The sequence below is a fragment of the Polypterus senegalus genome, chromosome 6 (assembly GCF_016835505.1).
Source record: "Polypterus senegalus isolate Bchr_013 chromosome 6, ASM1683550v1, whole genome shotgun sequence".
Classification (NCBI taxonomy): Eukaryota; Metazoa; Chordata; class Cladistia; order Polypteriformes; family Polypteridae; genus Polypterus; species Polypterus senegalus.
The window spans coordinates 176,740,686-176,765,006 of record NC_053159.1 but is presented as its reverse complement, the minus strand read 5'-3'; the positions used below and the strand labels follow the sequence as shown (position 1 = coordinate 176,765,006).

General features: G+C 36.5%; 1 protein-coding gene across 5 annotated transcripts in view; it reads right to left on the bottom strand.

Annotated features, from left to right (window-relative positions):
• The window catches only part of LOC120531839 (cytoplasmic dynein 1 intermediate chain 2), a 149,394-nt gene that overhangs the window by 79,277 nt on the left and 45,796 nt on the right, over positions 1-24,321 (bottom strand). For all 5 annotated transcript variants that reach the window (XM_039757619.1, XM_039757618.1, XM_039757620.1 and 2 more), the window contains one exon: positions 21,283-21,398. In XM_039757619.1, coding sequence (XP_039613553.1) covers positions 21,283-21,398 — 116 coding nt within the window. The remainder of the gene's footprint in view (positions 1-21,282; positions 21,399-24,321) is intronic.

Sequence of the window (24,321 nt, the reverse complement as noted above, 5' to 3'; positions counted from 1 at the left end):
TAAGACATCCTATGCTGAAAGCTCCCGCAACCAACTGGAATCCCTTCTATTTGATGGGCGGAAATTTCTCCTCTGTAAACACATGAAATACAAGAATGTTGAGAACAATAACCAAAATTAAAACAAATGAAAAGCAATTAATTCTTGTTTTCTCCTAGTGTATAGAGTGTTTTCACAGTATACTCAGTAATCATTCACTGCCTGTACAATAGGCAAAAACCAACGGCTAGAATGACTTTACACTACTTCTGCTTCCTTGTATTGTCTATTATAACTCTGACACAACAGAAGGGAGCAAACTACGGTAAATTCTACAATATGGTGGATCAGGGAGATTAATTTATAATTGTAATATCCTGTATTTTAACAATCAGCTATAGAAAGCAACTGAAAAAGAAGCAAACCACACTAAATACAAGCCTATCAAAGGACATATTTTCATATCCTACAATAACTGTTTATTACATTAGGAAATTGAGGAAAGAAGTGCTATCCTAAGAAAGGTGCAACATAAGAAAAGGTTGTTTAAAGATTCTTAGATAGATTTTGGGACACAGCAAGTACTTTGTTGTACCAATGAATGCTAACAAAAAAAATTTTTTGGAACTAATTTGTGTTTTAAACCAATACCTACACCATATAGTGGATTCAGAAAGTACTCAGACCCCTTGACTTTTTCACATTTAGCTATGTTGAAGCCTTATTTAAAACCATTTAAATTAATTTTCCCCCACATCAAGCAACATCCAGTACTCCAGAATAATAAAGAATAAGATTATATTAGAAATGTATTGAAAATCTCTCTATTATTAAAACAAAATCCTGAAGAGAAACAGTAGGGCGATGAGATGTGATCTTCACATTAAGATCACGGAAGACATTTAAAAGACCTGCAAGACTAAAGAGACTGACCACGGAGCAGGAGCAAGAGCCAGAATATGAAAGCAGAAAAAAATGACAGTGTAAAAACAAAGAACGTAAACACTCGGACAAACAGCAAAAAGGCAAATAGAGATTGAATATATGGACACAGGTGATATGTCAGAAGTATGTAAATATTGTAAGGCTTTGAAGTTTAAGTCAAGAGAATTTCAAAAACGGAGTTTACCTCACATGCAATTTATTGGTTACTTTGCAAAAAAAAAATATTAACTGCTGATGATGAAGATCGCTTTGTCTGTGCTGAAATTCCAAACAGAGAAAGCTATCCTGAATTATGGTACAAAGTCATTAAACACATGTCTCACGGACCTCATTAAAAAGATTCAGAACGTTGGGACTCGAGAAAGATTTCAAATGTTACTTTTACAGAAGTTCTGAAATAAAAGTGAAACTAATGAAATAGCAACAATTCAAAGAAAAAAAATCTTAAAAGTGTGTATCCGAAAAACAAAAACGGGGGTTGGCGAGCGAAGAGAGCAGGGGGCGAAGCCCCCTAGTTTATTAAGAATAAAACACTGAAACATTACACTGACACACGTATTCTAACCCTCTTCTATGATAACGGAAATATGGCTCGGGTGCATCCCATTCTATTGATCATCATTGAGATGTTTCTACATCTTATTTGGAGTCCACCCGTGGGTCAATTCAGTTGACAGCTGTCTGTAAAAAGTGTCCCAGTTTAGCAAAAACATACCCATAAGGTTAAAGGAATTGTTTGCAGAAGCTTAGACACAGGATTATGCCGGGCCACAGATCTGTGGAAGGCCACAAAAAAACTTCCTCCAGCAGAACGCTCCCAAGAGTATAATGGCCTCCATAATTCTTAAATGAAAGAATTTTGAAATAACCACGACTTTTTCTAGAGCTGGCTACCTGGCCAAACTGAGCAATCAAGGGAGTAGGGCCATGGTAAGAGGAATGACCAAGAATCCAATGGTCACTCTGGCTGAGCACCAGAAAACGTGTGTGGAGATGGGAGAGAAACTCCTAGAAGGTCAGCCATTACCACAACACCACACCAATCTAGGCATCATGACAGAATGAGCAGACAGAAGCCTCTCCTCAGTAAAAGACATATGGAAGCCCGCTTGGAGTTTGTAAAAAGGCACCTAAAGGACTCTCAGATTGTGAAAAACAAGATTCTTTGGACTGATGAAACCAAAATTAGGGTCAAGTTTGGAGGAAACCAGGCACCGCTCACCACCTGTGGAATACCATTTCAATGGTAAAGTATGGTTTCCAATGGTAAAAGTATGATAGAAGCCCCATCATTCTGTGAGATTGTTTTTCACCAGCAGGGACTGGGAGACTAGACAGGACTGAGGGAAACGTGAACAAAGGGAAGTACATAGATATCTTTAATGAAAACCTGATCCAGATTGCTCTGGATATCAGATGGGCCCAAGGTTCACTTTCCAAAAAAAAACAATAACCTTAAGTATAAAGCAAACAACATATTAGTGGCTTAGGGACAACTCTGAGAATGTCCCTGAGTTGCCCAGCCACAGCCAGAATTCAACCTAATCGAACATCTTTGGAGAGACTTGCAAATAGCTGTCCATCAAAAGTCTACATCTAGCTTGACGGAGCTTGGGAGGATCTACAGATAAGAATGTTAGAAAATCCTCAAACCCATGCTTGTCGTATCAAAACCAAGAAGATTCCAAGCTGGAATCATTGACAAAAAGCCTTCAACTAAGTCCAGGGCAAAGAGTCTGAAAACTTGTGTCAATGTGATATTTTGGTTCTTTATTTTTAATAAATTTGCAAAATTTTCAAAAAACCTGAAATTCACTTTGTCATTCTAGGGTACTAAGTGTTGCTTGATGTGGGGAAAAAATATATTTAAATGGTTTTAGCATAAGGCCGCAACATAACAAAATGTAAGAAAAGTGAAGGGGTCTGAATATTTTCTGAGTCGACTGAATACAGTTTGTTAATCCTAGAAATTCCCTGGGCAGTAAAGCTAAAATTTGAACTAACGACCCGATTTACATTAAAATGCAAAGCAGTGGCTCCTTTATACCAACAGCAATTCGCCTGCATAATACCTCATTGTGACTGGGACTGTCAAGTCTGAGGTTTTCTTCCTTTTTCATTTTCTTACTTTATAGTCATGCTGGTGTATGTTCAGATCAAAAGTGTGTGTCTATATTTATTTACTCATCTACCAATTCATGTATTTATTTACTTAACTCTTTCAGGGCTGATGTCGACTTTTGTCAAAAGGAGGAGTTGACGATGGTAATCAACTGTAAACCTTGAGAAAACCAAGGACTTTAATTGGACTCTCGTTACCTGAAGGAATGTTAGATTCATTGGTTTGACCGAGATTTCCTGCGCTCCCATGAGTAGTTAGACGCAAACAAAGGCAAAAATGGGACTGACATGTGGTGAGAGATCAAAGCGAATGTGTAAAGCAAAATACTCTGCAGATGACATTTTGCCTATTCTCTCTGAACTGGGCTATGACTTGTTGGACTCTGATTTTGATACAAGTGATTAAAAACGAATGTGAGGTTCCAGCTTCAGCTGATTGTTCCCCAGCTAATCGTGGTACTGACAATGTTCACTAGGTAGAACTGTGACTTAACAATGATAAGAAGCAGAAACCACATTGCAATGCACTGCAACCATAATCGCTGCTGCTGCTGCTGCTGCCGCCCCAGCCACGCGAAGACAGCCTGGCAGCAAACCTGCTGCACATTATTGGCAAACTGGCAGCCACAGCATGCAGCAGCAGACGTTTTATGTTGATTTCTGTGTGAAACCATTGCTTTTCAGACACTGTTTGATGGAAAAAAATATTCAGCCCTCAAAGAGTTTCTGTAAAAAGCCAAGTCTCTCCCTGGGTCAAATAAAGCTCTATCTACTTCATGGTATATCAAAACTGAAGTGAGGAACACATGGAAAGTTATGAATTGTTCAAGTGTAAAGATAAAAAATTACAACACAAATTCAGATACACAGTATCTGTAAACAAAGCATCTTTCTAAATATTTCATACTGGTTTTCAGTTAATGTTAACGTCACAGTCCTATGATCCCAAAAGCTGAAGCTCTCATTAAGTTACGATCATTTAACATGCCTAAGCAAAATCTTCTTTAGTCAATACTTCAGAATATAAAGCTACAATACTAGGCATATCCTAAGCATATTTAGAAAAAAAATAAGCAAATCTATTTTTGAGTGCAATATAAACATAGGTAATTCTAATTTAAATCCCAAAAAGACAGTTTAATTAAAATGTAAAAAATGTGGAAATACTTCACACACTTATGAAAAGAGGCAATAGAATCCTTTCACTATTACACTATTTTATCTAAAGTGGGTAAAACAATCATGAGTAATTAAGATGCAAATTATTTGAAGCACTTTACAACAACTTTACATCATGAAAAACAATTTATAATACCAACCAATACTGGCAGTACATTTTAATACTTCTCTAAGAATGATATTCTTAACCCTCCTACCTCCAAAATTAAATCTTTGCAGGGAAATCAAAAATATTAATACAATCTATTATCCTTCACCCAAAAATTGACAGCTGTCACTTTATGATGAGTACTCATTATTTTAAATAAACTATAAGCACTGTGCCTTATTTTTAAAGCAAAAAACTTTCCACAAACAGACATGAAGAGCATCTCAGGAAATGTAAATGATAGGACTGCTTAGGATTCCTTTCAACACTTTGCATGTTAGTACTCAGCATCACAGAAAGCTAAACAAAAAGGTGCAGAACCAGTGGAAGTTTTGGCTTTGTGCTCTTACCTTGACATTTAATTATACTTTTAGGAAACCTTCAGCTCTTGACAGAAAGTATATTAGAGTCAGTTCAGTGAATCTTGCATTAATGGAAAGTCAAATAATTTCATTCTATACACAGTAGCAATTAGGAACTGTGATCAGCTGTCTAAGCCTTTCGATTTAAGCTACCTGACCATACTGACACTTTTAGAAGAAGGCACACTCTGACTATAGGGCCTCTACATTACATTCCAGTTTTTGCTTGATGACCTTGAGAGCTTGCCAATGTTCTCTTCTTTTTGACAATATGATGAATAGTTCAATCAGTTGATATACGTTGCACCAGACAGAATACCAAACAGAGGTAACATAATAATTTTGCTTTGACTAAATCACAAAGGACATTGTTTGAGAAAGACAAACAAGAAGGAAAAAAAGGAAAATGAAACTGCTGTTATGGTAGCTAATTAAGAAAACTCATACTTCCCTTTGTATGATTTTATTTCAGCTGCACTTTAAATGTGATCTGCTTCATGCGGCCAGTAAGTAGAGTGTTTGTGTTTGGACTAAAACTTCGTTTGAAGAAATGTTTTGAAATGTGAATGTGCAAAAATTAGCTCAAGGGAATACTGTCCCAAAAATGTTTGACCGAGAAAAAACTTGAATCTCAGGTTTTGATGGGAAAACAGTGATAACTACGTTCCGGGCAAAATAAGATTCAATGGGGGCCAATGCTGAACAAACAGCAAAAAATATCAAAGCATCCATTAAGAAAATCTCAATTTACTCATGTTGCATATTCCACATGTCAGATATCCAGGCATATGCTCAAAATGTCTCCAACACATTTATATAGGCTAAAATATTGTTAAATAAACTACTTCTGGAAAATTCTCCTGGGAATGGCTGGGCTTTTCAATGACAATTTGTCAAACTGCACCATCTTAAAGAACCTCAGATAGGTGAAGATATGAGGGATAACTTTCCATCTGACAATGTTTTCACTTTTTTCTTTCCCAAAAAAGAATGAATAATTCAGTGAGCATTTTTATGGTGGAGATATCAACCTTCATTTACAGTTAAAGACTTAAGAGTATATTTAGTTCATTGTTACATTTATGCCTATCTCATGTTTCTTCATGTCACTGTCCTGGGCAACACCAGAAGTGGGCACGCCCTGTCATTTCACATATCAATGCCACCGACTTTGGAATCTGTTGTACGCTTTTAACTTATGTAGCGTTTACTCAGGGAAAAGGGTCAATGGCTGGTTGGATGTTTACTTTATGCAAAAGCTCAGAATTTACAGTTTATTTCTCTTCAGAATGTGCTGGACACTGCTGTGATGCCCTCCACAGCAACCATGCTTCTGGCACATAGTCTATTCTGTTAATTTACTAGTTTTGTGCTTGGTTTACTTTTTGTGCAGGCAGATAGATAGATAGATAGATAGATAGATAGATAGATAGATAGATAGATAGATAGATAGATAGATAGATAGATAGATAGATAGATAGATAGATAGATAGATAATGAAAGGCACTATAAGATAGATAGATAGATAGATAGATAGATAATGAAAGGCACTATAAGATAGATAGATAGATAGATAGATAGATAGATAGATAGATAGATAGATAGATACTAGACATTCCTCTAGGTACATCACAGCCTACTATATAATAAAAAAACTAAGGTATGTGCGTCCAATCCCTCTGAGCAATCTGATTGGTCAGTCTGGCTTTGGTAATGCTACAAAAGAAGAAGTGTGAGTGAGAGATGCAGGAGGAAGAGTAAAGGCGTATGAGGTACACTAATAGTTTCGCCTTCAAAGATGGCAAGTAAAAAAAAGTAGACAGGAGGCGAGAAAGGTGCCTCAAAAATCGAAGTCTAAGAGGCAGGCTTTACAGGAATGTGCCTGAGATTCAGAGATGTTCATACATTCAAATACAACAGAAAGGCGCTGAAGGTACATGCAAACCAGGAGATGGCAAATATTTTTGAATTATTCAATTTCCTGGCTTCGACAGGTGTCATAGCTAGTATAACAATATTTTTATACTGCATGTTGGCAGTGATTTTGCAATAGTTTATTTTTCAACATATTTTAGGAACTTTTTTAATTCCAGTACAAGTTATCAGAGCTACCAACCAAGCCCAATAGACCATTTTCACAGGTATGTATGATGACTTCCTGCCAGTTTCTTGCTGGCATAATCAACCTCCTGCTGAATGATGGTCGGCAAACACAATGGAGCAATCGGGAGTGTTGTTCAGCTGTACTCTCAAAAATCTTCCAAAACTGACCATGGCACACGTTACACAATAAGTGGAGCGCAACATGTCATCTAAAAATCTTGAAAAAGGGATACAAACATTTTCAAGAAAATAATCTTTTAAACTGCAAAGGTGACTGCTCTTTCATTAATATTATTTTACTAGCTAGCATCATATGCCATGCTAATTTATGAATGGAGCAATTTTCATTTTGTTTTATTCTTTGTACGTGATTATTATCAAACGTGTTAATAAGGAGGCAGTGGTAAGATGCAGGTGTCACTGATCATCGTGTTTTGATATTAATTCACTGTTCTTGTAATAATTTCTGTTACTGAGTAGAAGCATTGAATATCAGTATTAGATTTACATTAGTGCTTGATTGCTGATTCGTTATTAGTCGCATAAGTGGTAAGTGGAGTTTTAATGAAGATTACATTTAAAATCATTATATCAAAACACGTAAACATACTTGATGAAGGAGAACACATAATCGTGGTCTGTCAAAATATCAGTGTCACACACTTTTTCCGTGTCCGTTTTTTGCATTTCGAGGGGCACATCAGAAACAACTGTAAATGACAGTGAAATAATTCTGCAAGTAGAAGAAGTAATGACTTAGGATACTGGAAGTTTTACTTTTTTACTTTTATTTTTCCTGTTCCTTAAAAACTCATTACGTTTATGTTTGATTAAGTTATTGAACTGAAAAGTGTGTATTTTTGCTTCAATTGTGCACTCAACATTTTCAATTTGATGTTTTGTTTACTTGTTGCTTTGGCTTCTTTGCTGCTTCAACTGAAAGTGAGGATATAACAGCAGGCAAATGTTGAACGGTGAAACTGAGAAATCTCTACAATTGTTACAACCTTGGTAAGCAGAGCGAGGTACGCACATCTGATAAAATCCTGTTCCATTTATTTGGTTTCTCCATGAAATGTGTGTATAAAATGTAAAAACAGAATTTTATATTTTTCTTTTCTTTATAATTTCCACTGTGTTTGTGACAACGCAAGGTTAACAAATGGACATAAAGTTTGGGAAGAAAATAAAGATAAAAGCATCAGTCTGGGACTCCCTACGTCTTGATTTAAGAAAACCAGGGGCTGGTACAACAACATGCCAAAAATCACCTCCCAGATGGCTCTCTGCTCGGTCATATACAGAAAGCCAATCTTGTTTTCCATCGCCCCAGCTTTTCCACTTAGAGCAGCAAGGGGCAGCGCAACTTCATAGACGCTAACGATGTATAGACAGAAAGGTAGTCATTCTTGGTAAAATGCAGAGGGCATACAAAAGAGCTTCCTTGATTAACACAAAACGCTGAGATACGGTTGTTTTTGTTTAGAAGCAGAACAAAAAGAAATGCTACAAAAACTCTTCAACTTGATTTTGGACACTGTTGTGATATAACTGGAAATGCCAGATCTCTGTAAGCGAACACTTCTGAGATTATGAACCTGGAAGTGTGAAAGTGGTCTGTTAGGACCGCATGCAATAAAAAATGTTGTCATCAGTAAAACCATATGCGTCTGAAACAAGTAGTAGATAACTCTGAAACAAAATCCATAAAAACAAAAAAAGAACAAACACAAGGAATACAGATGTCATAATACCCAAACGGCCACATGTATTGCTGTGGGTTCACACCATGAACCATCACAGTTTGAAGATTTCCACTATGGTAACTGCCAGTGTCCAGCTGCAAACCTGCAACATTTGGCCCAGAAGCTGTCTCCTTGAAGCATGAACTAATTGGAGAGCTCCTTTAGTCAGCATAAAGAGACTCTGAACTCTGTCTCTGAACACTGTGAGCATTGCGCTACCTGCAGACATCAGCTGAGATCTCTCTGTGTCAGCGCCCATCTGTTTCTGCATACAGTCACCACTACACTCCTGCTGTCAGCAGTGCAAATCCCACTCTTGTCAGCGAGTGAAATGCTGTGGACTTGTACCACAAAGCATCTCAGTTTGCAGATTTGAACGAGGGACGTCAGGATGAACATCGATATTTGAATATAAATCCAATCACTATGAAAACATTCTTATTCAAAGGCAAAATCGAACATTTGATTTTAAATGAATGATGTTTTATTGTACCTCACACCAATTTCGTCTTTTTGTTACTCCATATGTGTTATGTTGCACTACTTCTGTATTTTGGATGCGTTTTAAAAATAATAATAATACATTTTATTTATATAGCACCTTTCCCATGCTCAAGGCGCCTCGCACATTACTTCCATGACCAGTGTTTTTATAATTTTTAATTCTTAGTTTGCATTGTCATTTATAAATTGCCCAGATTTTTCTAAGGCACTGCTCTGGTTTTCTGATAAACAAGTGTACTTACAATACTTCTCCAGTGGCATGAAAGTTTCATTTTGCTCTTGTTCTGTTTCACTCTTGAACCTGAGATCCCTAATTTGCTGTTACATTCATTGTAGCAAACAAAAGCTGGTTTACTTTTATCATTAAACATAATAGGAAATGACTGCATTATTTCTTAAAATCACTGTTCTGAAGAGACATTTTTTCAACGTCATGAATGCATACTTAGCTACCTCAACCAACACGTGTGTTTTGATGTTCCTGGTTTGACTTATAATTCCTAAAACAAAGGTATAATGAAAAATGTATTACGATTAATCGTGTTATGTTATTGCTGAATCAGTAAAGGGAAGAAATAATCCAGTTTAGTTTAATTCTGCATATTAGTCTTTGTCAACTGGACACCCAGTTCAGCACTTAACTGGTCCCCTTTTACAAACTTATCAAAATAGACTAATCTACATATTTGATTTACCTTGCACAAGCTGCTTTTTTACAGTATAACCTATGCCTCTTACAATTAGTTTTAAAATTCTGTTCAACTTATTACTTAAATTTTTAAACTGCCAGATAAAAAATAAAATAGAGGGGGAAATACTTTAAGATCATTACAATGCAACATTTAGTGCATTCAGTAACTCCGTTTGTGAAATACAAATTGACTTACCGTGCCTCAACTTACAGTATATAAAATAAACAAAATTGGGCACTGACTTCATGTCTTTTGCACCCAAGGACCAGAAAAGCACATAGCAGAGCAGAGGGCTGGAGAACTGAGCAGAGTGCTGGGACTAAACTAATATGTGCATTTAAAGTTAGCAATTTTACATGGGTTTCATATATGCATTACAGGAATGTGAAGTTTCCTGGTTCCACTCTTCTCTTTGATCATGTTACTTTCCATGTAAAAAAAAAAAAAAAAGAAAATCCCATATTTATGAAGGGACATGTTTTCCAAGTAAAAACTGCGTCAGAGTATGACTCATAGCTGCTACATGCTTTCCAGACTGACAGCAATAAAAAAGTAAATATATTAATATTGTAGTATGTAAATGCATGTTAAGTGCAAACATACATGTAGAAGCACTTAGAACTACATTTAACCTACATTTGAACATATTTGACTTATTTACTTATTTTTGATATGAACATTAAAACCCTCATTTGTGCATAATTTGTCAGCTCTAATTTGTAATTGTTGAACAGCTGGATGGTCAGCATTGAACCTGCAACATCTGACTCAGAAGCTATCACCTTGCAGCATGGGCTACATGGAGAGCGCCTTCAGTCAGCTACATGAACACTATGAGCGATGTGCTTCCTGATGGTATTGCTGATCTCTTTTGTGACAGCCCCCACATTTTCTGCACACCGTTGCCTCTATACCATGCTATGGTGTTAAGTCACCTGGATAGCAGTTTTACAGTAGCGATATCACTCCATGCCTCAGCATATTTAACCATAAATGATGATGATGTACATTCATTACCACTGTCATTATTATACATCTTTCAAATTACAATCAGATGGACCAAAAAACAGAACTCAGCTTACTAGCTAGAAAAAAAGGTAATTACAAAAATCCAATTCTAAACACAAACTGAATCACTCAAGCAGATTAAACCAAAAAGTGATATCCATCAACAGCTGCCAATATGCAGAACTTGTACATCAATGGGTTAATAAAGAAAATGTTGACATTATGTTAATAGTGAAAGGACAAAGTAAACCTTTGTCACACATGTGTGCCTGTAGATCACCCTCTGGGCATATCTGAAGCAGGTACTATCACCTCGAGCCGAGAGGGGGTGCTCGTGCTAACCTTCTCCTCTTTTCTTACCCATACAGTACAGAGAAGATGCCCAGTGAGGGCAATTGACTGCACCGCTTTATGGTTTCCTGCCCATAATGCCCATCACTGTCGGAAGGAGGAAATCAATTATGAACAGACTGTACCGTAGATTGGAGCTCTCTATCACCTGAACAGAGAGGTGAATCTCATTAGCCTTGCTAATTTTGGTTTTTCTTTTCATTGTTTGTACTGGTGAGCATAGCAGCCCTTTTTCATTGCATTTTTGTGACTGAATTAAACAGGGACGACCAGGTTGGTGCCCCACCATTTATCTGTGGGAACCCGCATTACCTTATTCAACCAGATAGATAGACAGACAGACATGAAAAGCACTATCAGACAGACAGACAGACATGAAAAGCACTATCAGACAGATAGATAGACAGATAGACAGATAGATAGATAGACAGATAGACAGATAGACAGATAGACAGATAGATAGATAGATAGATAGATAGATAGATAGATAGATAGATAGATAGATAGATAGATATGAAAGACACTATGTGACAGACAGACAGATACTTTATTAATCCCCATGGGGAAATTCACCACACCTTCGTGTGAAAAAAGAAGTTGTTAAAGGTTTAAGTAAGGTTGCTGGCTTGTTGTATTATTTAAGTTCATTCAGGTTTTGTAATTCAAGATGAATTATTAGTGTTAAAAACACATGAAATAAACCCCTTAAACAAATACATTTAAGTGTAGGCATTTAAATTTAATTCCTGAATTTTTCAATGTCATAAACTTTATTATAGTGCTGCTAAAATTTGATAACGCAAATTCACACAATGGGTTCACACAAATGCACTTTCATTTGAGCCATAGGAGTAAAACGGCAAAGCAAGTTACTGCCTTTTTATATCTCGTTCTTACCTGGCAGAGGCTGTTTAATTTTGACCCCTAAGCCATTCTTACTGTAAGTATAACATGCAAAACTAAGACAAACTTTTTAAAGGTAGAGTGGACAGTTCTGCAAATCTGTCTTAAGTTACTCGATTGTTTACCTCTTAAGTAAGTCACTTTGAAGAAAAGCATCTGCTAAGCAAATAAATGTAAATATAAATCACAGTCAGTGCTATGTACTATTACTTAAAACTTAGACAGAGTTATGGGAATTTGTTTTTAAGTAGTATTGATATTACTGAATACTGAAACAGAGAAGAATTTTCAAATTGAAAAAGATGGCACAAAGGAGAACAAAAAAAAAGTAAAAAATGTATGCATTAATTCTTGAACATTAATGTTTACAACCTTCAACAGATCTAATCTTAAAAGCTGGTTAATCCTGTATGCTAGATATGTAATTTTAAATAGACACCTGAATACAAAAACTTTAATGGCCGGCATTAAAAAAAAAAAAAGGATTTCCTTAAAGTGCTTCATTTTGAGGTTACAGTTCTTGACCTCTTGTCAATATAATTCTGTTCAACCAGATGTGGGTTTCCAGTCCAGAAGGGCTGCATCTGTAATATGCTAAAGGTCAGGTAAGGCCAGAAAAAACTTCATCCACATGTGGGCTTCAATAGCAGATAGTATAGTTTGAGGTAAGCCTTTTTTTCTTCATATGTTATATACAAAGCCTAACATTTAAATATGTTTTAAAAAGGATGAAGAAAAGTCAATGGATTCAATCAATTACAATCCAAAATAATGTATGAAACTTGCTCAGAATACTTCGAATGCCAAGTACTTCAGAAAATGTAACGTATGCCTAATTATACATGCTCATATTGATGATATAGGTGGTGTTATTTTAGATCATTTTTCAAGGTTTTACTGAATGAAATGCCAGTAAATGTCTGCTTGATATGGAAACAGAGCTCATTAGTTTACCACGTCTCTTTTTCTGCTGAGCTTTCATAACTCCAGATAAAACAAAATTCACTCAAGGTGGAGTGCTTCATAGCAATATGTTTGGACAATGACAGTAAACTATATATATTTCACAATGAAAGCCTGTGGAACTATTAAAGAAAGAGTTTAGTTTTGATTTCAATTTAGAAGTCAGAAATGATGAATTTTATAAATTTAGTTCAGTTTATGTTTCAGCTGAAATTAAGGTTTGCTTTTGGCAGTGTATCAAAATTAATATAAAATATTAATGCAGGGTAAATGAAAGATATTTATCTGTAAGATTCTACACATAAGATAAATTTTTGCTAAATAACGTCTAAGGACATCAGTGTTTAGATGATTTAGACTGGCCTGCCTGCAGTCCTGTCCTGTCTCTGATTGAAAATGTGTGGCGCATTATGAAGTGCAAAATATGTTAACGAAGGTCCTGTACAATTGTGCAGCTGAAGAGATGCATAATGGATAAATGGGAGGTGAATGGGATTCCGTTCGCTAAACTTAATCAACTTGTGTCTTCAGTGCCCAAATGTGTAATAACTGTCATTAAAAGAAATGGTGTTATTGAAATATTATTACTACAGGATAAATGAAAACTGTTTATCTAAAAGACCCAACAGATGAGCCTGCTTCTTGATAAACAACACTCACGGAGGAAAGAGTTTGGATGATTTAGATTTGCCTGCTTGCAGTATCGACCCGTCTCTGACTGAGAATGTGTGGCGCATTATGAAGTGCAAAATACGTCAACGAAGGCCCCGTACAATTGCACATCTAAAGAGCTGCATAATGGATGGGTGGGGGAAAATTTTGCTTGCTAACTGCAACCAACTTGTGCCTTCAGTGCACAAAGGCTTAATAAATGTTACTGAAGAAAATGATGTTGTTACACAATGGAAACACTCACCCGTCCCAACTTTAAGGAGTGTGATGCAATCATCAGATTTGAAATGAGTGGATCAGACAATTCAGATCACAAGGTAAATCATTAAAGAATGTGTTGTTTTCAATATATTACAGGGTGAAAAGAATTTACACATTATTCCTTTTCATTTCCACTGCCATTTTCTCTACTGCCCAAAAATGTTTTGGAATTGGGGTTGTACTATATAGAAATATATCAGGTGGAAACGAAAAGAAACCAGAATGAAACTTACATGAAGCACAAATAATTAGTAATCTGCCAATTTTTATTTTAAAGAATGATGACAAATAGCCATCCTATGCACCTACCTGCTTCAACACTGCAGTGTTCTGAGAAAGAGGAGAGGAAGAAAAATACAGAACTACTTGTAAATATAAGAAAATGCTGAAGTTGACATTGATATTCGTGTCTCTAGTGACTCTTAATATGAAGTCAGTAGATGGATTGGAAGAGCATGGGGGGGTCATGAGGTCTCTGGAAAGGAGTGTGTGGCACTCCCGATATCTGTGTTAAAGGACAAAGGTCCAAGTCTTTAGAGTCCTGGTGCTTCCTGCCTTGCTAGATGGTTGTGAGACATGGACGCTATCCGGTGACCTGAGACGAAGACTGGACTCCTTTTGTTCTCTCCGGAAAATCCTTGGGTACCGCTGGTTTGACTTTGTGTCGAATGAGCAGTTTACTCAAGGAGTCCCAAATGAGGCACATTACCTGCATTGTCAGGAACTGTCAGTTACGGCACTACGGCCGTGTGGCACGATTCCCTGAGGGCGATCCAGCTCATTGGATCTTCATTGTTGGGGACCCAAGTGGCTGGACCAGGCCAAGGGGTCGCCCACGTAACACCTGAATGGAGCAGATCGAGGGTCATTTTCCGGAGTGTGGGAATGGACCGTGCATCTGCCTGGGGCAGGTTGCCAACTGGGATCCGGAGATGTTTTGTCATGTGGTGGGTGTAGCAACGCGCTGAACCAGTGCATGCTCCCCAACTTGACTTGACTTGATACCTGCTTAATCCAATTCAAAGTTTAAGGAGCCACCACCTACTGCAGCAGCAATGGCCACATGGCAGGAACCAACTCTAAATTGGCACCCAGTTCATTGTCAGATACAAAGATGCCAAAGATCTTGGAACAACAAGAAAAATGAGTTAGATTTTTGAGGGCAAGAGCAGGAGCTGTGTTTTATCTATGTTGCATGACGTTAAGTATCAAACTTAAGCAAGATCACTGCAGCTTCATCTGTGAACGACTTAAAGCAAGATTTAAAGAGATAATGTTGCCAGCTAAAAAAATAAACTATGTCACTATCAGAATTATTAATTGTTGCATTATGGTTAGTTATCAATAATGACCAAATTATTTCTTTCGCTGTATTTCTATCTTGTAGGAAGTGGGTTGATAAAGCTTTTGCACAAACTTAAATAAACACATTAAATATAAGGAAGCCATACAAGCACCACTTGGTACTTAATCAGTTAGTACAAAACTACATCTATCATGTTTAGTCACAACATAAAATATAAGAAGATGGACATAACTACATACGGCATGCAAGACTGATTAAACAAAACTCTTTGGTTCTGCAGTGGCAAATAATAACCCACGATAACAACACTCTGCTTTATCTCAATTGCTAGAATGTCTCCTTAAAATATCATAAATCTGATTTGAAACTGACTGCTGACACGTCTATCTAGTGGATAAGTCTCACGGTACTCACATTAATAAACTGTTAAAGTTCAGGGAGGTTAAAAGACCTAAGCTAAAAGGCCACAAATTTTACAAAACGTGGAATGGTATGAAAAGGTACAAACTGCCAAATCTTCAATATTAAGAGTAAAAATCCATTAATCCCAAATACTCTACAGACTACTACTACATTTCCAAAAAGTACACATCTGTCCTAGGTCTTGTCTACACAACAGAAGTCTGGGAGCTCACCCATCCTGCTTATTTTATGCATATGCATCACAAGAAATGATTTAAAATAAACAGTTCATGATTTCATCATACCCTGGATTTATACTTTTGTCTCATTTTCAGATATGTTTTAAGAAAGACTGCGTTCCTTTAATGTGGACAGTGACATTCCTCACATCTTCTACAACTCTGTGATGGCCAGTGCAATTTTCTACACTGTGGTGTGTTGGGCTGGTAACATCACTTCAACAGAGGCCCGCCAAATCAACAAGCTAATTAAAAAGGAAGGTTCAGGTATGGGATGCACTTTGGGCCCCCTGGAGGTCATAGTGAAGGAGAGAAAGAAGACAAGGCTAAGTGCCATTATAAACAACGCTGCACATCCTCTCTCTGACTGACCAACATTGAGTAATTTCAGCCAACAAATTATTCAGCAGAAGTGTCAAGAAACGCTATGGGGGCTCCTTTTTACCAACAGCAATACACAAATAAAGTTATTTATATCTTTTGGTTTTATTGTCTGAACATGCACATACTAAGAATGGTAAAATCCTACTTGTTTAATCACAATTAAAATAAGGGTAGCCTACCCTTGTAACAGTAACACATTTAGTGTTTGTTCAAGCCTTTGCTTGTGTTGATTTAAACTGATTTTAGGTTACCCCATGTACCTTATCAGTAAGCAAATTACAGTGTATTGGTATTCTTTAAGGGCGGCTCGGTGACTCATTAGGTAGCTTCCCGGGTCCTCCCTGCGTGGAGTTTGCATGTTCTCCCCGTGTCTGCGTGGGTTTCCTCTGGGTACTCAGGTTTCCTCCCACAGTCCAAAGACATGCAGGTTGGGTGCATTGGCAATTCTAAATTGTCCCTAGTGTTTGCTTGATGCATGGGTGTGTGTGTGCCCTGCGGTGGGCTGGTGCCAACAGACCCACGTGACTCTGTGTTAGGATATAGCGGGTTGGATAATGGAAGGATGGTATTCTTTAAGTTCAAGTTCAACTTTATTGTCTCATGTACACAATACAATAAAATTCTTACAAGCATGTCACCCACAGAGTAGTTGGTAGTACTTCATTATAAACAATACACAAAAAGACAAAGAATATGTCATCAAGTGCAAAAAGTATTGTTCTAAGAAACAAAAATACTGCTGTTAATATGAGTGGTTGCTGAATAATCTTATGACAAGCAGGTTAAAACTGGCCCTGAACCTAGTGGTATGTGTCTTAATATAAATGTAAATTATTAGTAAATGTAAAGTATTACACATAAGAAGTAAAAATGTTAGCTGTGAATACACAATGGGAGGTCTGAAAACTGAAAGTACTCCTTATGAGTAGGATTTAGCAGTCACAGAGGACTAGTAACTATCAACTGCCAGACATTGTTCAGAAGCCATTAAGTAGGCTAACAGAATGCCAGGTTATATAGTGCCTTGATGTGTGGAGTACAAGTCCAAGGAGCTTCTGCTCAAGCTTTATAACACACTGGTGAGGCCTCATCTGGAGTCCTGTGTGCAGTTTTGGTCTCCAGGCTACAAAAAGAACATAACAGCACAAGAAAAGGTCCGGAGAAGAGCGACTAGGCTGATTCAGGGCTACAGGGGATGAGTTATGAGGAAAAATTAAAAGAGCTGAGCCTTTACACAGATTAAGAGGAGACCTGACTGAAGTGTTTAAAATGATGAACGGAATTAGTCCAGTGGGTCGCGACGGTGACTTTAAAATGAGTTTATCAAGAACACGGGGACACAGTTGGAAACTTGTTACAGATCAATGTTTCTTAAGTATCTGGAGAGGATGGGATTTCTTACTGCAACATGTACAATGAAAAGTAATCCAGTAAAATGGATTAAAAGCAAAGAAATTTGGCATGACCAGGCTGAACTGTCATTTCAAATGACACTTGTGTGAACAGCATCCTGATGAATCCACTGATTATTTAGAACATACTGTACCGACTATAACAAAACCAGGCAAGCATCAGCTCATATAAGTTTATCGGTACAAGCAATTTTGGAAGGACACCAAAAGTACGACAAAGACATTCAAACAAAAATCATGGAACAGAACAGAAGATATTGGAATGTACATCTTTTGGTTAGTAGGGCTTTTGGTATACAGAAAAATCAAGAATTCCATAATTTAAATAAAAATATATATGAGCTATGGGCAATTTGCTTGGACAAGACCTTTCTTCCCAACCATGGCATTATTAGCCCTGTTGTGCCAATAGTCACTTCATAATACATCCCATCATTAAGCTGGTACAATTTATTATCACAGGGTTTGTATCTCTTTTTATAAGATTATATTTATTTTAAAAGTAGTTTACATTTTTGGATTCCATTAACAAAATAAAAATTCTGAGCTGTGACTACAAAATGGATTGACTACCTAACCTTCAATAAACAGCAGTAGCTACTGTGTTGTCATATAGCAGAAAGAATGTTACATTCTCAATAAAGGTCTTACAGCTGTATTTACCTATTGATACAGTTATGTAAATAAGCATATCCCACAAAATGTTTTCCTGTTTTAAAAAATGTGGACATATCAAGATTTGATCATCATTAAGACAATATCAATACATAAAGATGATTTAATAAAACAAACAACATGCCACAATTGCATTTTGTAGTCAATTCTAAAATTTAGATAAACATAAAGGAAAAATTCACATGTGGAAAATGTAATTACACCCCTACATTTACCATTACCTCAAAAACATAAAATTCGAATCAGCTGCAAAAAATTAGAAAATCAGCAGATTGTTTCTGAATTTGTCTTATTTAAACCTTAGGCATTTAGTTTGGATTGCTCTTTGTTGTTGACGTGTGTGTTACCACCATGCCTTGATCGAAAGAGCTCTCTGGGGCTTTCAGAAAGAAGGTTATGGGTGTCTATGAGTCTGGGAAGGGATTTAAAAAGATCTCCATAAAACTGGACATCACCAGTTCCACTGCCTGGATCATATACAAGTGGACAAGATTTCAAATAACAACCAACTAGTCCAGGCCAGGTTGCACCAGCAAGATGCCCAAAGAAGTCTTGAAGAAGCCCAGAATTTCAACATGGAACCTCTAGGTAGCTCTTGCCATGCTTGATGTCAAATTGCATGAGTCTGCCATTAGACAAATAACATCAATACAGGAGGTGAGCCAGGCAGAACCCTTTGCTACCCAGAAAAAAAAAACATTAGGGCAAGACTAAAGTTTGCCTATGAACACCTAGACAAAGACCACAACTTCTGGTACAATGTGCTCTGGAAAGACAATGCAAAGATAAGAGTTATCTGTACACACTACTAGGGGACATGTTTGACAGAAATCAAATACAGCACTTGACCAGAAGAACCTGATACCAACTATAAAGCATGGTGGTAGAAATGCTATGGTTTGGGGCTGTTTTGCAGCATCAGGGCCTGAACAGGACACCATCACAGAATCCACTAGGAATTCTTCATTATTCCAGGGGTTGCTTGAGGATAATGTGAAGTCATCTGACTGAAGTTCAACCAGAAGTGGACCTTACAACATAAAAAATACCCTAAACATATCAGTAAATCCACCAAGGAATGGCTGAAAATAAAATAAATGGATGGTTCTGGAATGGCCAAGTCAAAGTCCATATCTGAATCCCATCAAAAGGCTGTGGGAGGATTTAAAACAGGCTGTGCACACAAGTCCCCTTTCAAACATCGCAGAACAGGAAGAATCCTGCATGGAGGAGTAAGAAAAACTTTCTCTCAGTTGATGTTAGAGATTGCTAGACAGTTAGGGGAAATGCCTACTTGAGGGGACAATGCCAGCTATCAGAGCCAAAGGGGGGGGTACTTACTTTTTACACAGACAGAAATGGCATATACAGTATGTTCATTTTTTGTTGAATAAATTATTGCTAAGTCATCTAAAGATACTGTTTAAGGAAATATCAAATCTTGATATGTCCACATATGTTAAAAAAGAAAAAATCATTCAATAGAGTGGGCTTACTTTTTCACACAACTGTACATGGACAGGCACTAGCCATCCATGACCCTGTACTGGATTAATGCAAAAAAATGGATGGCCTGATGGATGGAGTCACAGTCAGGAAATCCAGATAGCATACAATTAAAATAATTTACTTAAAATAATCAACTTTGGATTTATTTAAAAATAAAACACTGGCAGAGGTTTGTATCATCTATTTAAATAGCAAGCAATACTAAACAATCCACACTCAGTTTCCTGGCTGAAACTGCATACAAAGCGCGCTCAACTTGACAGCTACATAAGAATGACAGTGCAACTAATACATGCGATTAGTGCTCTAATAAATGTGGTACAATTTTTACAACATATTTAAATAATTTATTTAGTTCACTGTGTTTATTCTGAGAAGCATCCATAATCACCAGGTGCAGTGTTATAGACTTTTTTTCTACCAATTAATGAGAGGCTTGAATTAAGAGTGTCTAATCTACATAACTAACAGTGAGATAAAAAGATAGTGGATAAGTGAAATCCCACTATATTGTTCAATTCTGAATAAATTAAGTGAGAAGTCAAAGTGAGAAAAGTATCAAATCAAGAATGCATTCATTACTTGCTTCACCAAGAGAATCATTGCAAAGTGGGCTGGCTAAAAAATGCAAATGCATATTTTATGCAACAAAGAAATCTAACAATTTTTAGCAGACATGTTTCTGTCTAGTTAAATAAATAAAAAAAATGGAAAAGAACACCTTTAAATAAATGTTTCATGAAGCACATGATCTTTCTGTGGATGATTTTATGCATTTCAAAATTTAGATGATGCATTGCAGGCTGGGCATTACTATGAAAGTGTCCTACAAAAATGCTCATACAAGAACAACTGGACAAACATAAGGCATTCAATCAACTAAGAGCGGCAATCTCTATTAACCTCACTTCTAAAAATATCATAAAGTTGAGATTTGAAGGTTGCCAAAGCATTATTATTTACCAGACTACTTGGTAAACTATTCCATATATGTATTAGTTCTCAGTAGGGTTGATCGGCAAAATTCATCAAAATGTTTTTTTCAATAAATATGTTATTATCCTTTTCCATCTTAAATATTGATTTGATACACATGTACACGTTAACCCACCAATAAAAAGACACACATTCTGGAGTAAGAATTTGGGCACATGAATATATAAAAATAAATGTAAAGTAAACAATAAAAAGCAAGCATAGATTCCAGCTTAATATTTTACACATCTGAATCTTAATTTGTGTTTTATTTTTCTGTTTTCATTTAATCAGTGACAAGTCTTTAGATAACAAAGTGAACCTAAGTAGCATAGGCGCTACCTTCAAAGAGAAAACCCTCCTAGTTTCCCCAATCAAATACAATTTTTTTAATTCAAAAAACTTTGCTCATTCTCTTAGGTTCTGGAAAATAAAAATTCTTACCTTCTTTTGGCTGTGCCACCACAGGAGTCTGGGTTTCCTTAGAATATGACACAACTTCACGAGGGGGGAAATCTACATGTGTAACCTTGGCCATTCCCAGTTTAATGGGGCCCCGTCTAAACAAAATGAAAGAGACTTGTACATTTAGTACAAAATAGTTGCAACTCCAATATAAATTTAGAGAAAATATACAATACATTTATCATTAAAGGTCAACCAGTAGAGATATATCTAAATATACAGAGAGATCTTTATAGTTAGTGCTTTTTTTAAATTTTTATTTTCAAATTCATCAAAATTTTTCAAGACATAGCAATGCATAAATGTTATTATAAAATAAAAACCAGTGATCATGAAAAAACATAAAAACAAAACATTACATTTTGGTAATAATGGTAAATACCTTAAACAAGTACAATGCTAGATGGTTTATAAATTATTTTATATAAGATAGATGATATGATATCGCAATAAAATGAAAACAACTTTTTTAGGTATTCTACGCTGGGAAAGCAGGGTTTGAATTTCGTGTGTTACAGAGAAGGGGATTTCCCCTGTTGAAATAATAATTGTGTGTATAAAGAAGGAAATCGTTGAGGACTGTCTAATTTATTTTAACATGTGCACATGCTAAATGTATTCCCTGACACTTTCTCTTCAGTAACTGAGAAAACAAGTGCTTAAAAGCAACATTAAAAGCAAATCTTCCAACATTATTATATCTTTACCACATGAATTACTGTATAACAAGATAATGCTGGTTAATTTACACAAATTCTGGTTCAATTTGCACAAACTCTTCTGTAACAATACACTTTCCAAACCGTGATTGTTAGAAAATCAATTTGTCTGGCTTGTGACATTTTCTGTCACATCAGAATATGGAAGAAACATCAGCTGCTTAATAAAACTAATGAAGAGTAATATTTATAGGACAAACCAAATGAATTCAAATATCATTCCCATACCGTTCAAGTAGATGTCAGATGTGGTTTAGTCACATTTTTCACTAATAAACATTACTAAGGTTTCAAAAACCCAATGAATAACACTAATTTAGTGATTGCTGATTCATTTTCAGCAATAAGTAATGTGTTTCAGTAGCCCCACTAATTGCACATCTCTGAGATGATGTACTTCTGTCAACAACCCTGAAAGGTGTTTGATTGCAGAGATTTCTCTTGCCCTTCAAAACAATAAGAGCTGAGCCACACTAGTGTCTGGCCAACGTAGAAGTTTTGAAACACTAACTAAATAAATTGTATTTTGTAATGATGTGTAGCTAGATTGTGTGCAGGGTTGTCATCCCATCCAAGGCTAGATCCTGCCCAGTTCAAATGGGATAAGCCCACCAGCCAATCCAACAGCTCTGGAAGCAATGCAGACACCCACAATGGATGGGAGCCACTCTATCACTTGAAAAAAAATTATAATAAGCTATTTGAAAGTCAAATGAACAACAGGTGAAGTAAGATGACTCATTTATTTTCATTAAGCAAATCTGTTTATTTTCTGAACAGACTTTATGAAGCTTACTAGCTAAGGATAGGATTGTACTCACACGAGCACACACCCAAACACATTCCAATTTAGCAAATATAGAGATACCAAAAATAATCTAAGTCTTTGGACAGTGATAATAAATAAATAAAATAAATCAATAAATAAATTGAACGTGAGCGTCAGTAGGCTTTGCACCCTAGGAACCAAGTTACCCAAACTATTCTATAACAATTCAGTAGTTGTTTACCGCTCAGATGCTGATCTTTCTGATCATAAAATAGGTCCTTATGATAGCAACTGACGAGGAGAATTCATAATTAATTGCAGAATTACGGTATAGGAGGGTTCCCCTAGAGTGCCTCTTTCTGTTGCATGATTTGACCGAAAAACTAATCAGCACATCGTCATCTTATAATAGGCTTAAGTTTTGAGTTTGGTATTTTTCCATCCAGCCATTTTAGCTCTAGACAGTCCTCAAGAAACTGTGACACTCAGGCACAGACCCATCATCGAGGGATCAATGTTTTTGGTATCAGGTGACCCTAAAACAATGAGATCTGTCAAAAACCGGACATGCAAATTTTTGACGAATCTAAAGCTTTCGCTCCTTCCCATAGACGATAGGTTATGGTGGGGGAAAACACAAAGCAAAAAAAAAATAAACGTTAACACCACACAACAGGCACCGACAGCTGGGGTCAACACTGGGTTAAAATGTTCTCAACTGGCAATGATACCTGTGGCAGTACCGTGTTATCAAATAAGGAGAGTATTTGCTAAACAAAGGTTTGAGTTTATAACTCATAATAAATCAGAACTATTGAGAGGTAACTAATGACTCCAGACTCAGTCCCTCATGCACGCTGGGGGGCAAAAGTCATCATGGCTTAAGCACCCATTCTTTAGCAGATGAGTATGTTTACCAAGGACCATGCAAAGATTCTATGAGTGGGGAGGTGATTAAAAAAAATTCAGCTTCACTTATTAAGAAAAAAAATAAAACAATAAGTTTTTTCACCATAATCACTGCGAACACTAATAAATGTGTTACAAACAGAAAACCTTTCTATGTCATTCAAATAAAACGTCATGCATCCATTTTTCTGTACCTGACTTATAATCTTCATCATTGGCATATCATTTCCCACAGAGGCAACCCTTCATTTTCTGGAACAGGTGGCAGTTACACAGAGCCAGGGGTGGGGAATTGGGACATCTAACATCTCTTTGAATCCACAGCTACACAAAGTAGCCTATTTAACATGTGCACTTGAGTGGGGTCTTTCTCATAAAGCAGACGAAGAATGGCGAAGGGCTTTCCTCACTGCTTTTTCCTGACTGACTGTCATAAACACTAAAGCAAATCAGCCTAATATTGACTGGCTATTTTGGACTTTTTGAGGCATGCAATTAATATGGAGTACATACTCAACAACAAAGACAATTGTGCATGACCTTTCTAGTGCCGTCGTGCCCCATGAATTTATTTGATTTTGAGATTCATCATGCTTTCAATTTTTAGATTGTTGCTTTAAC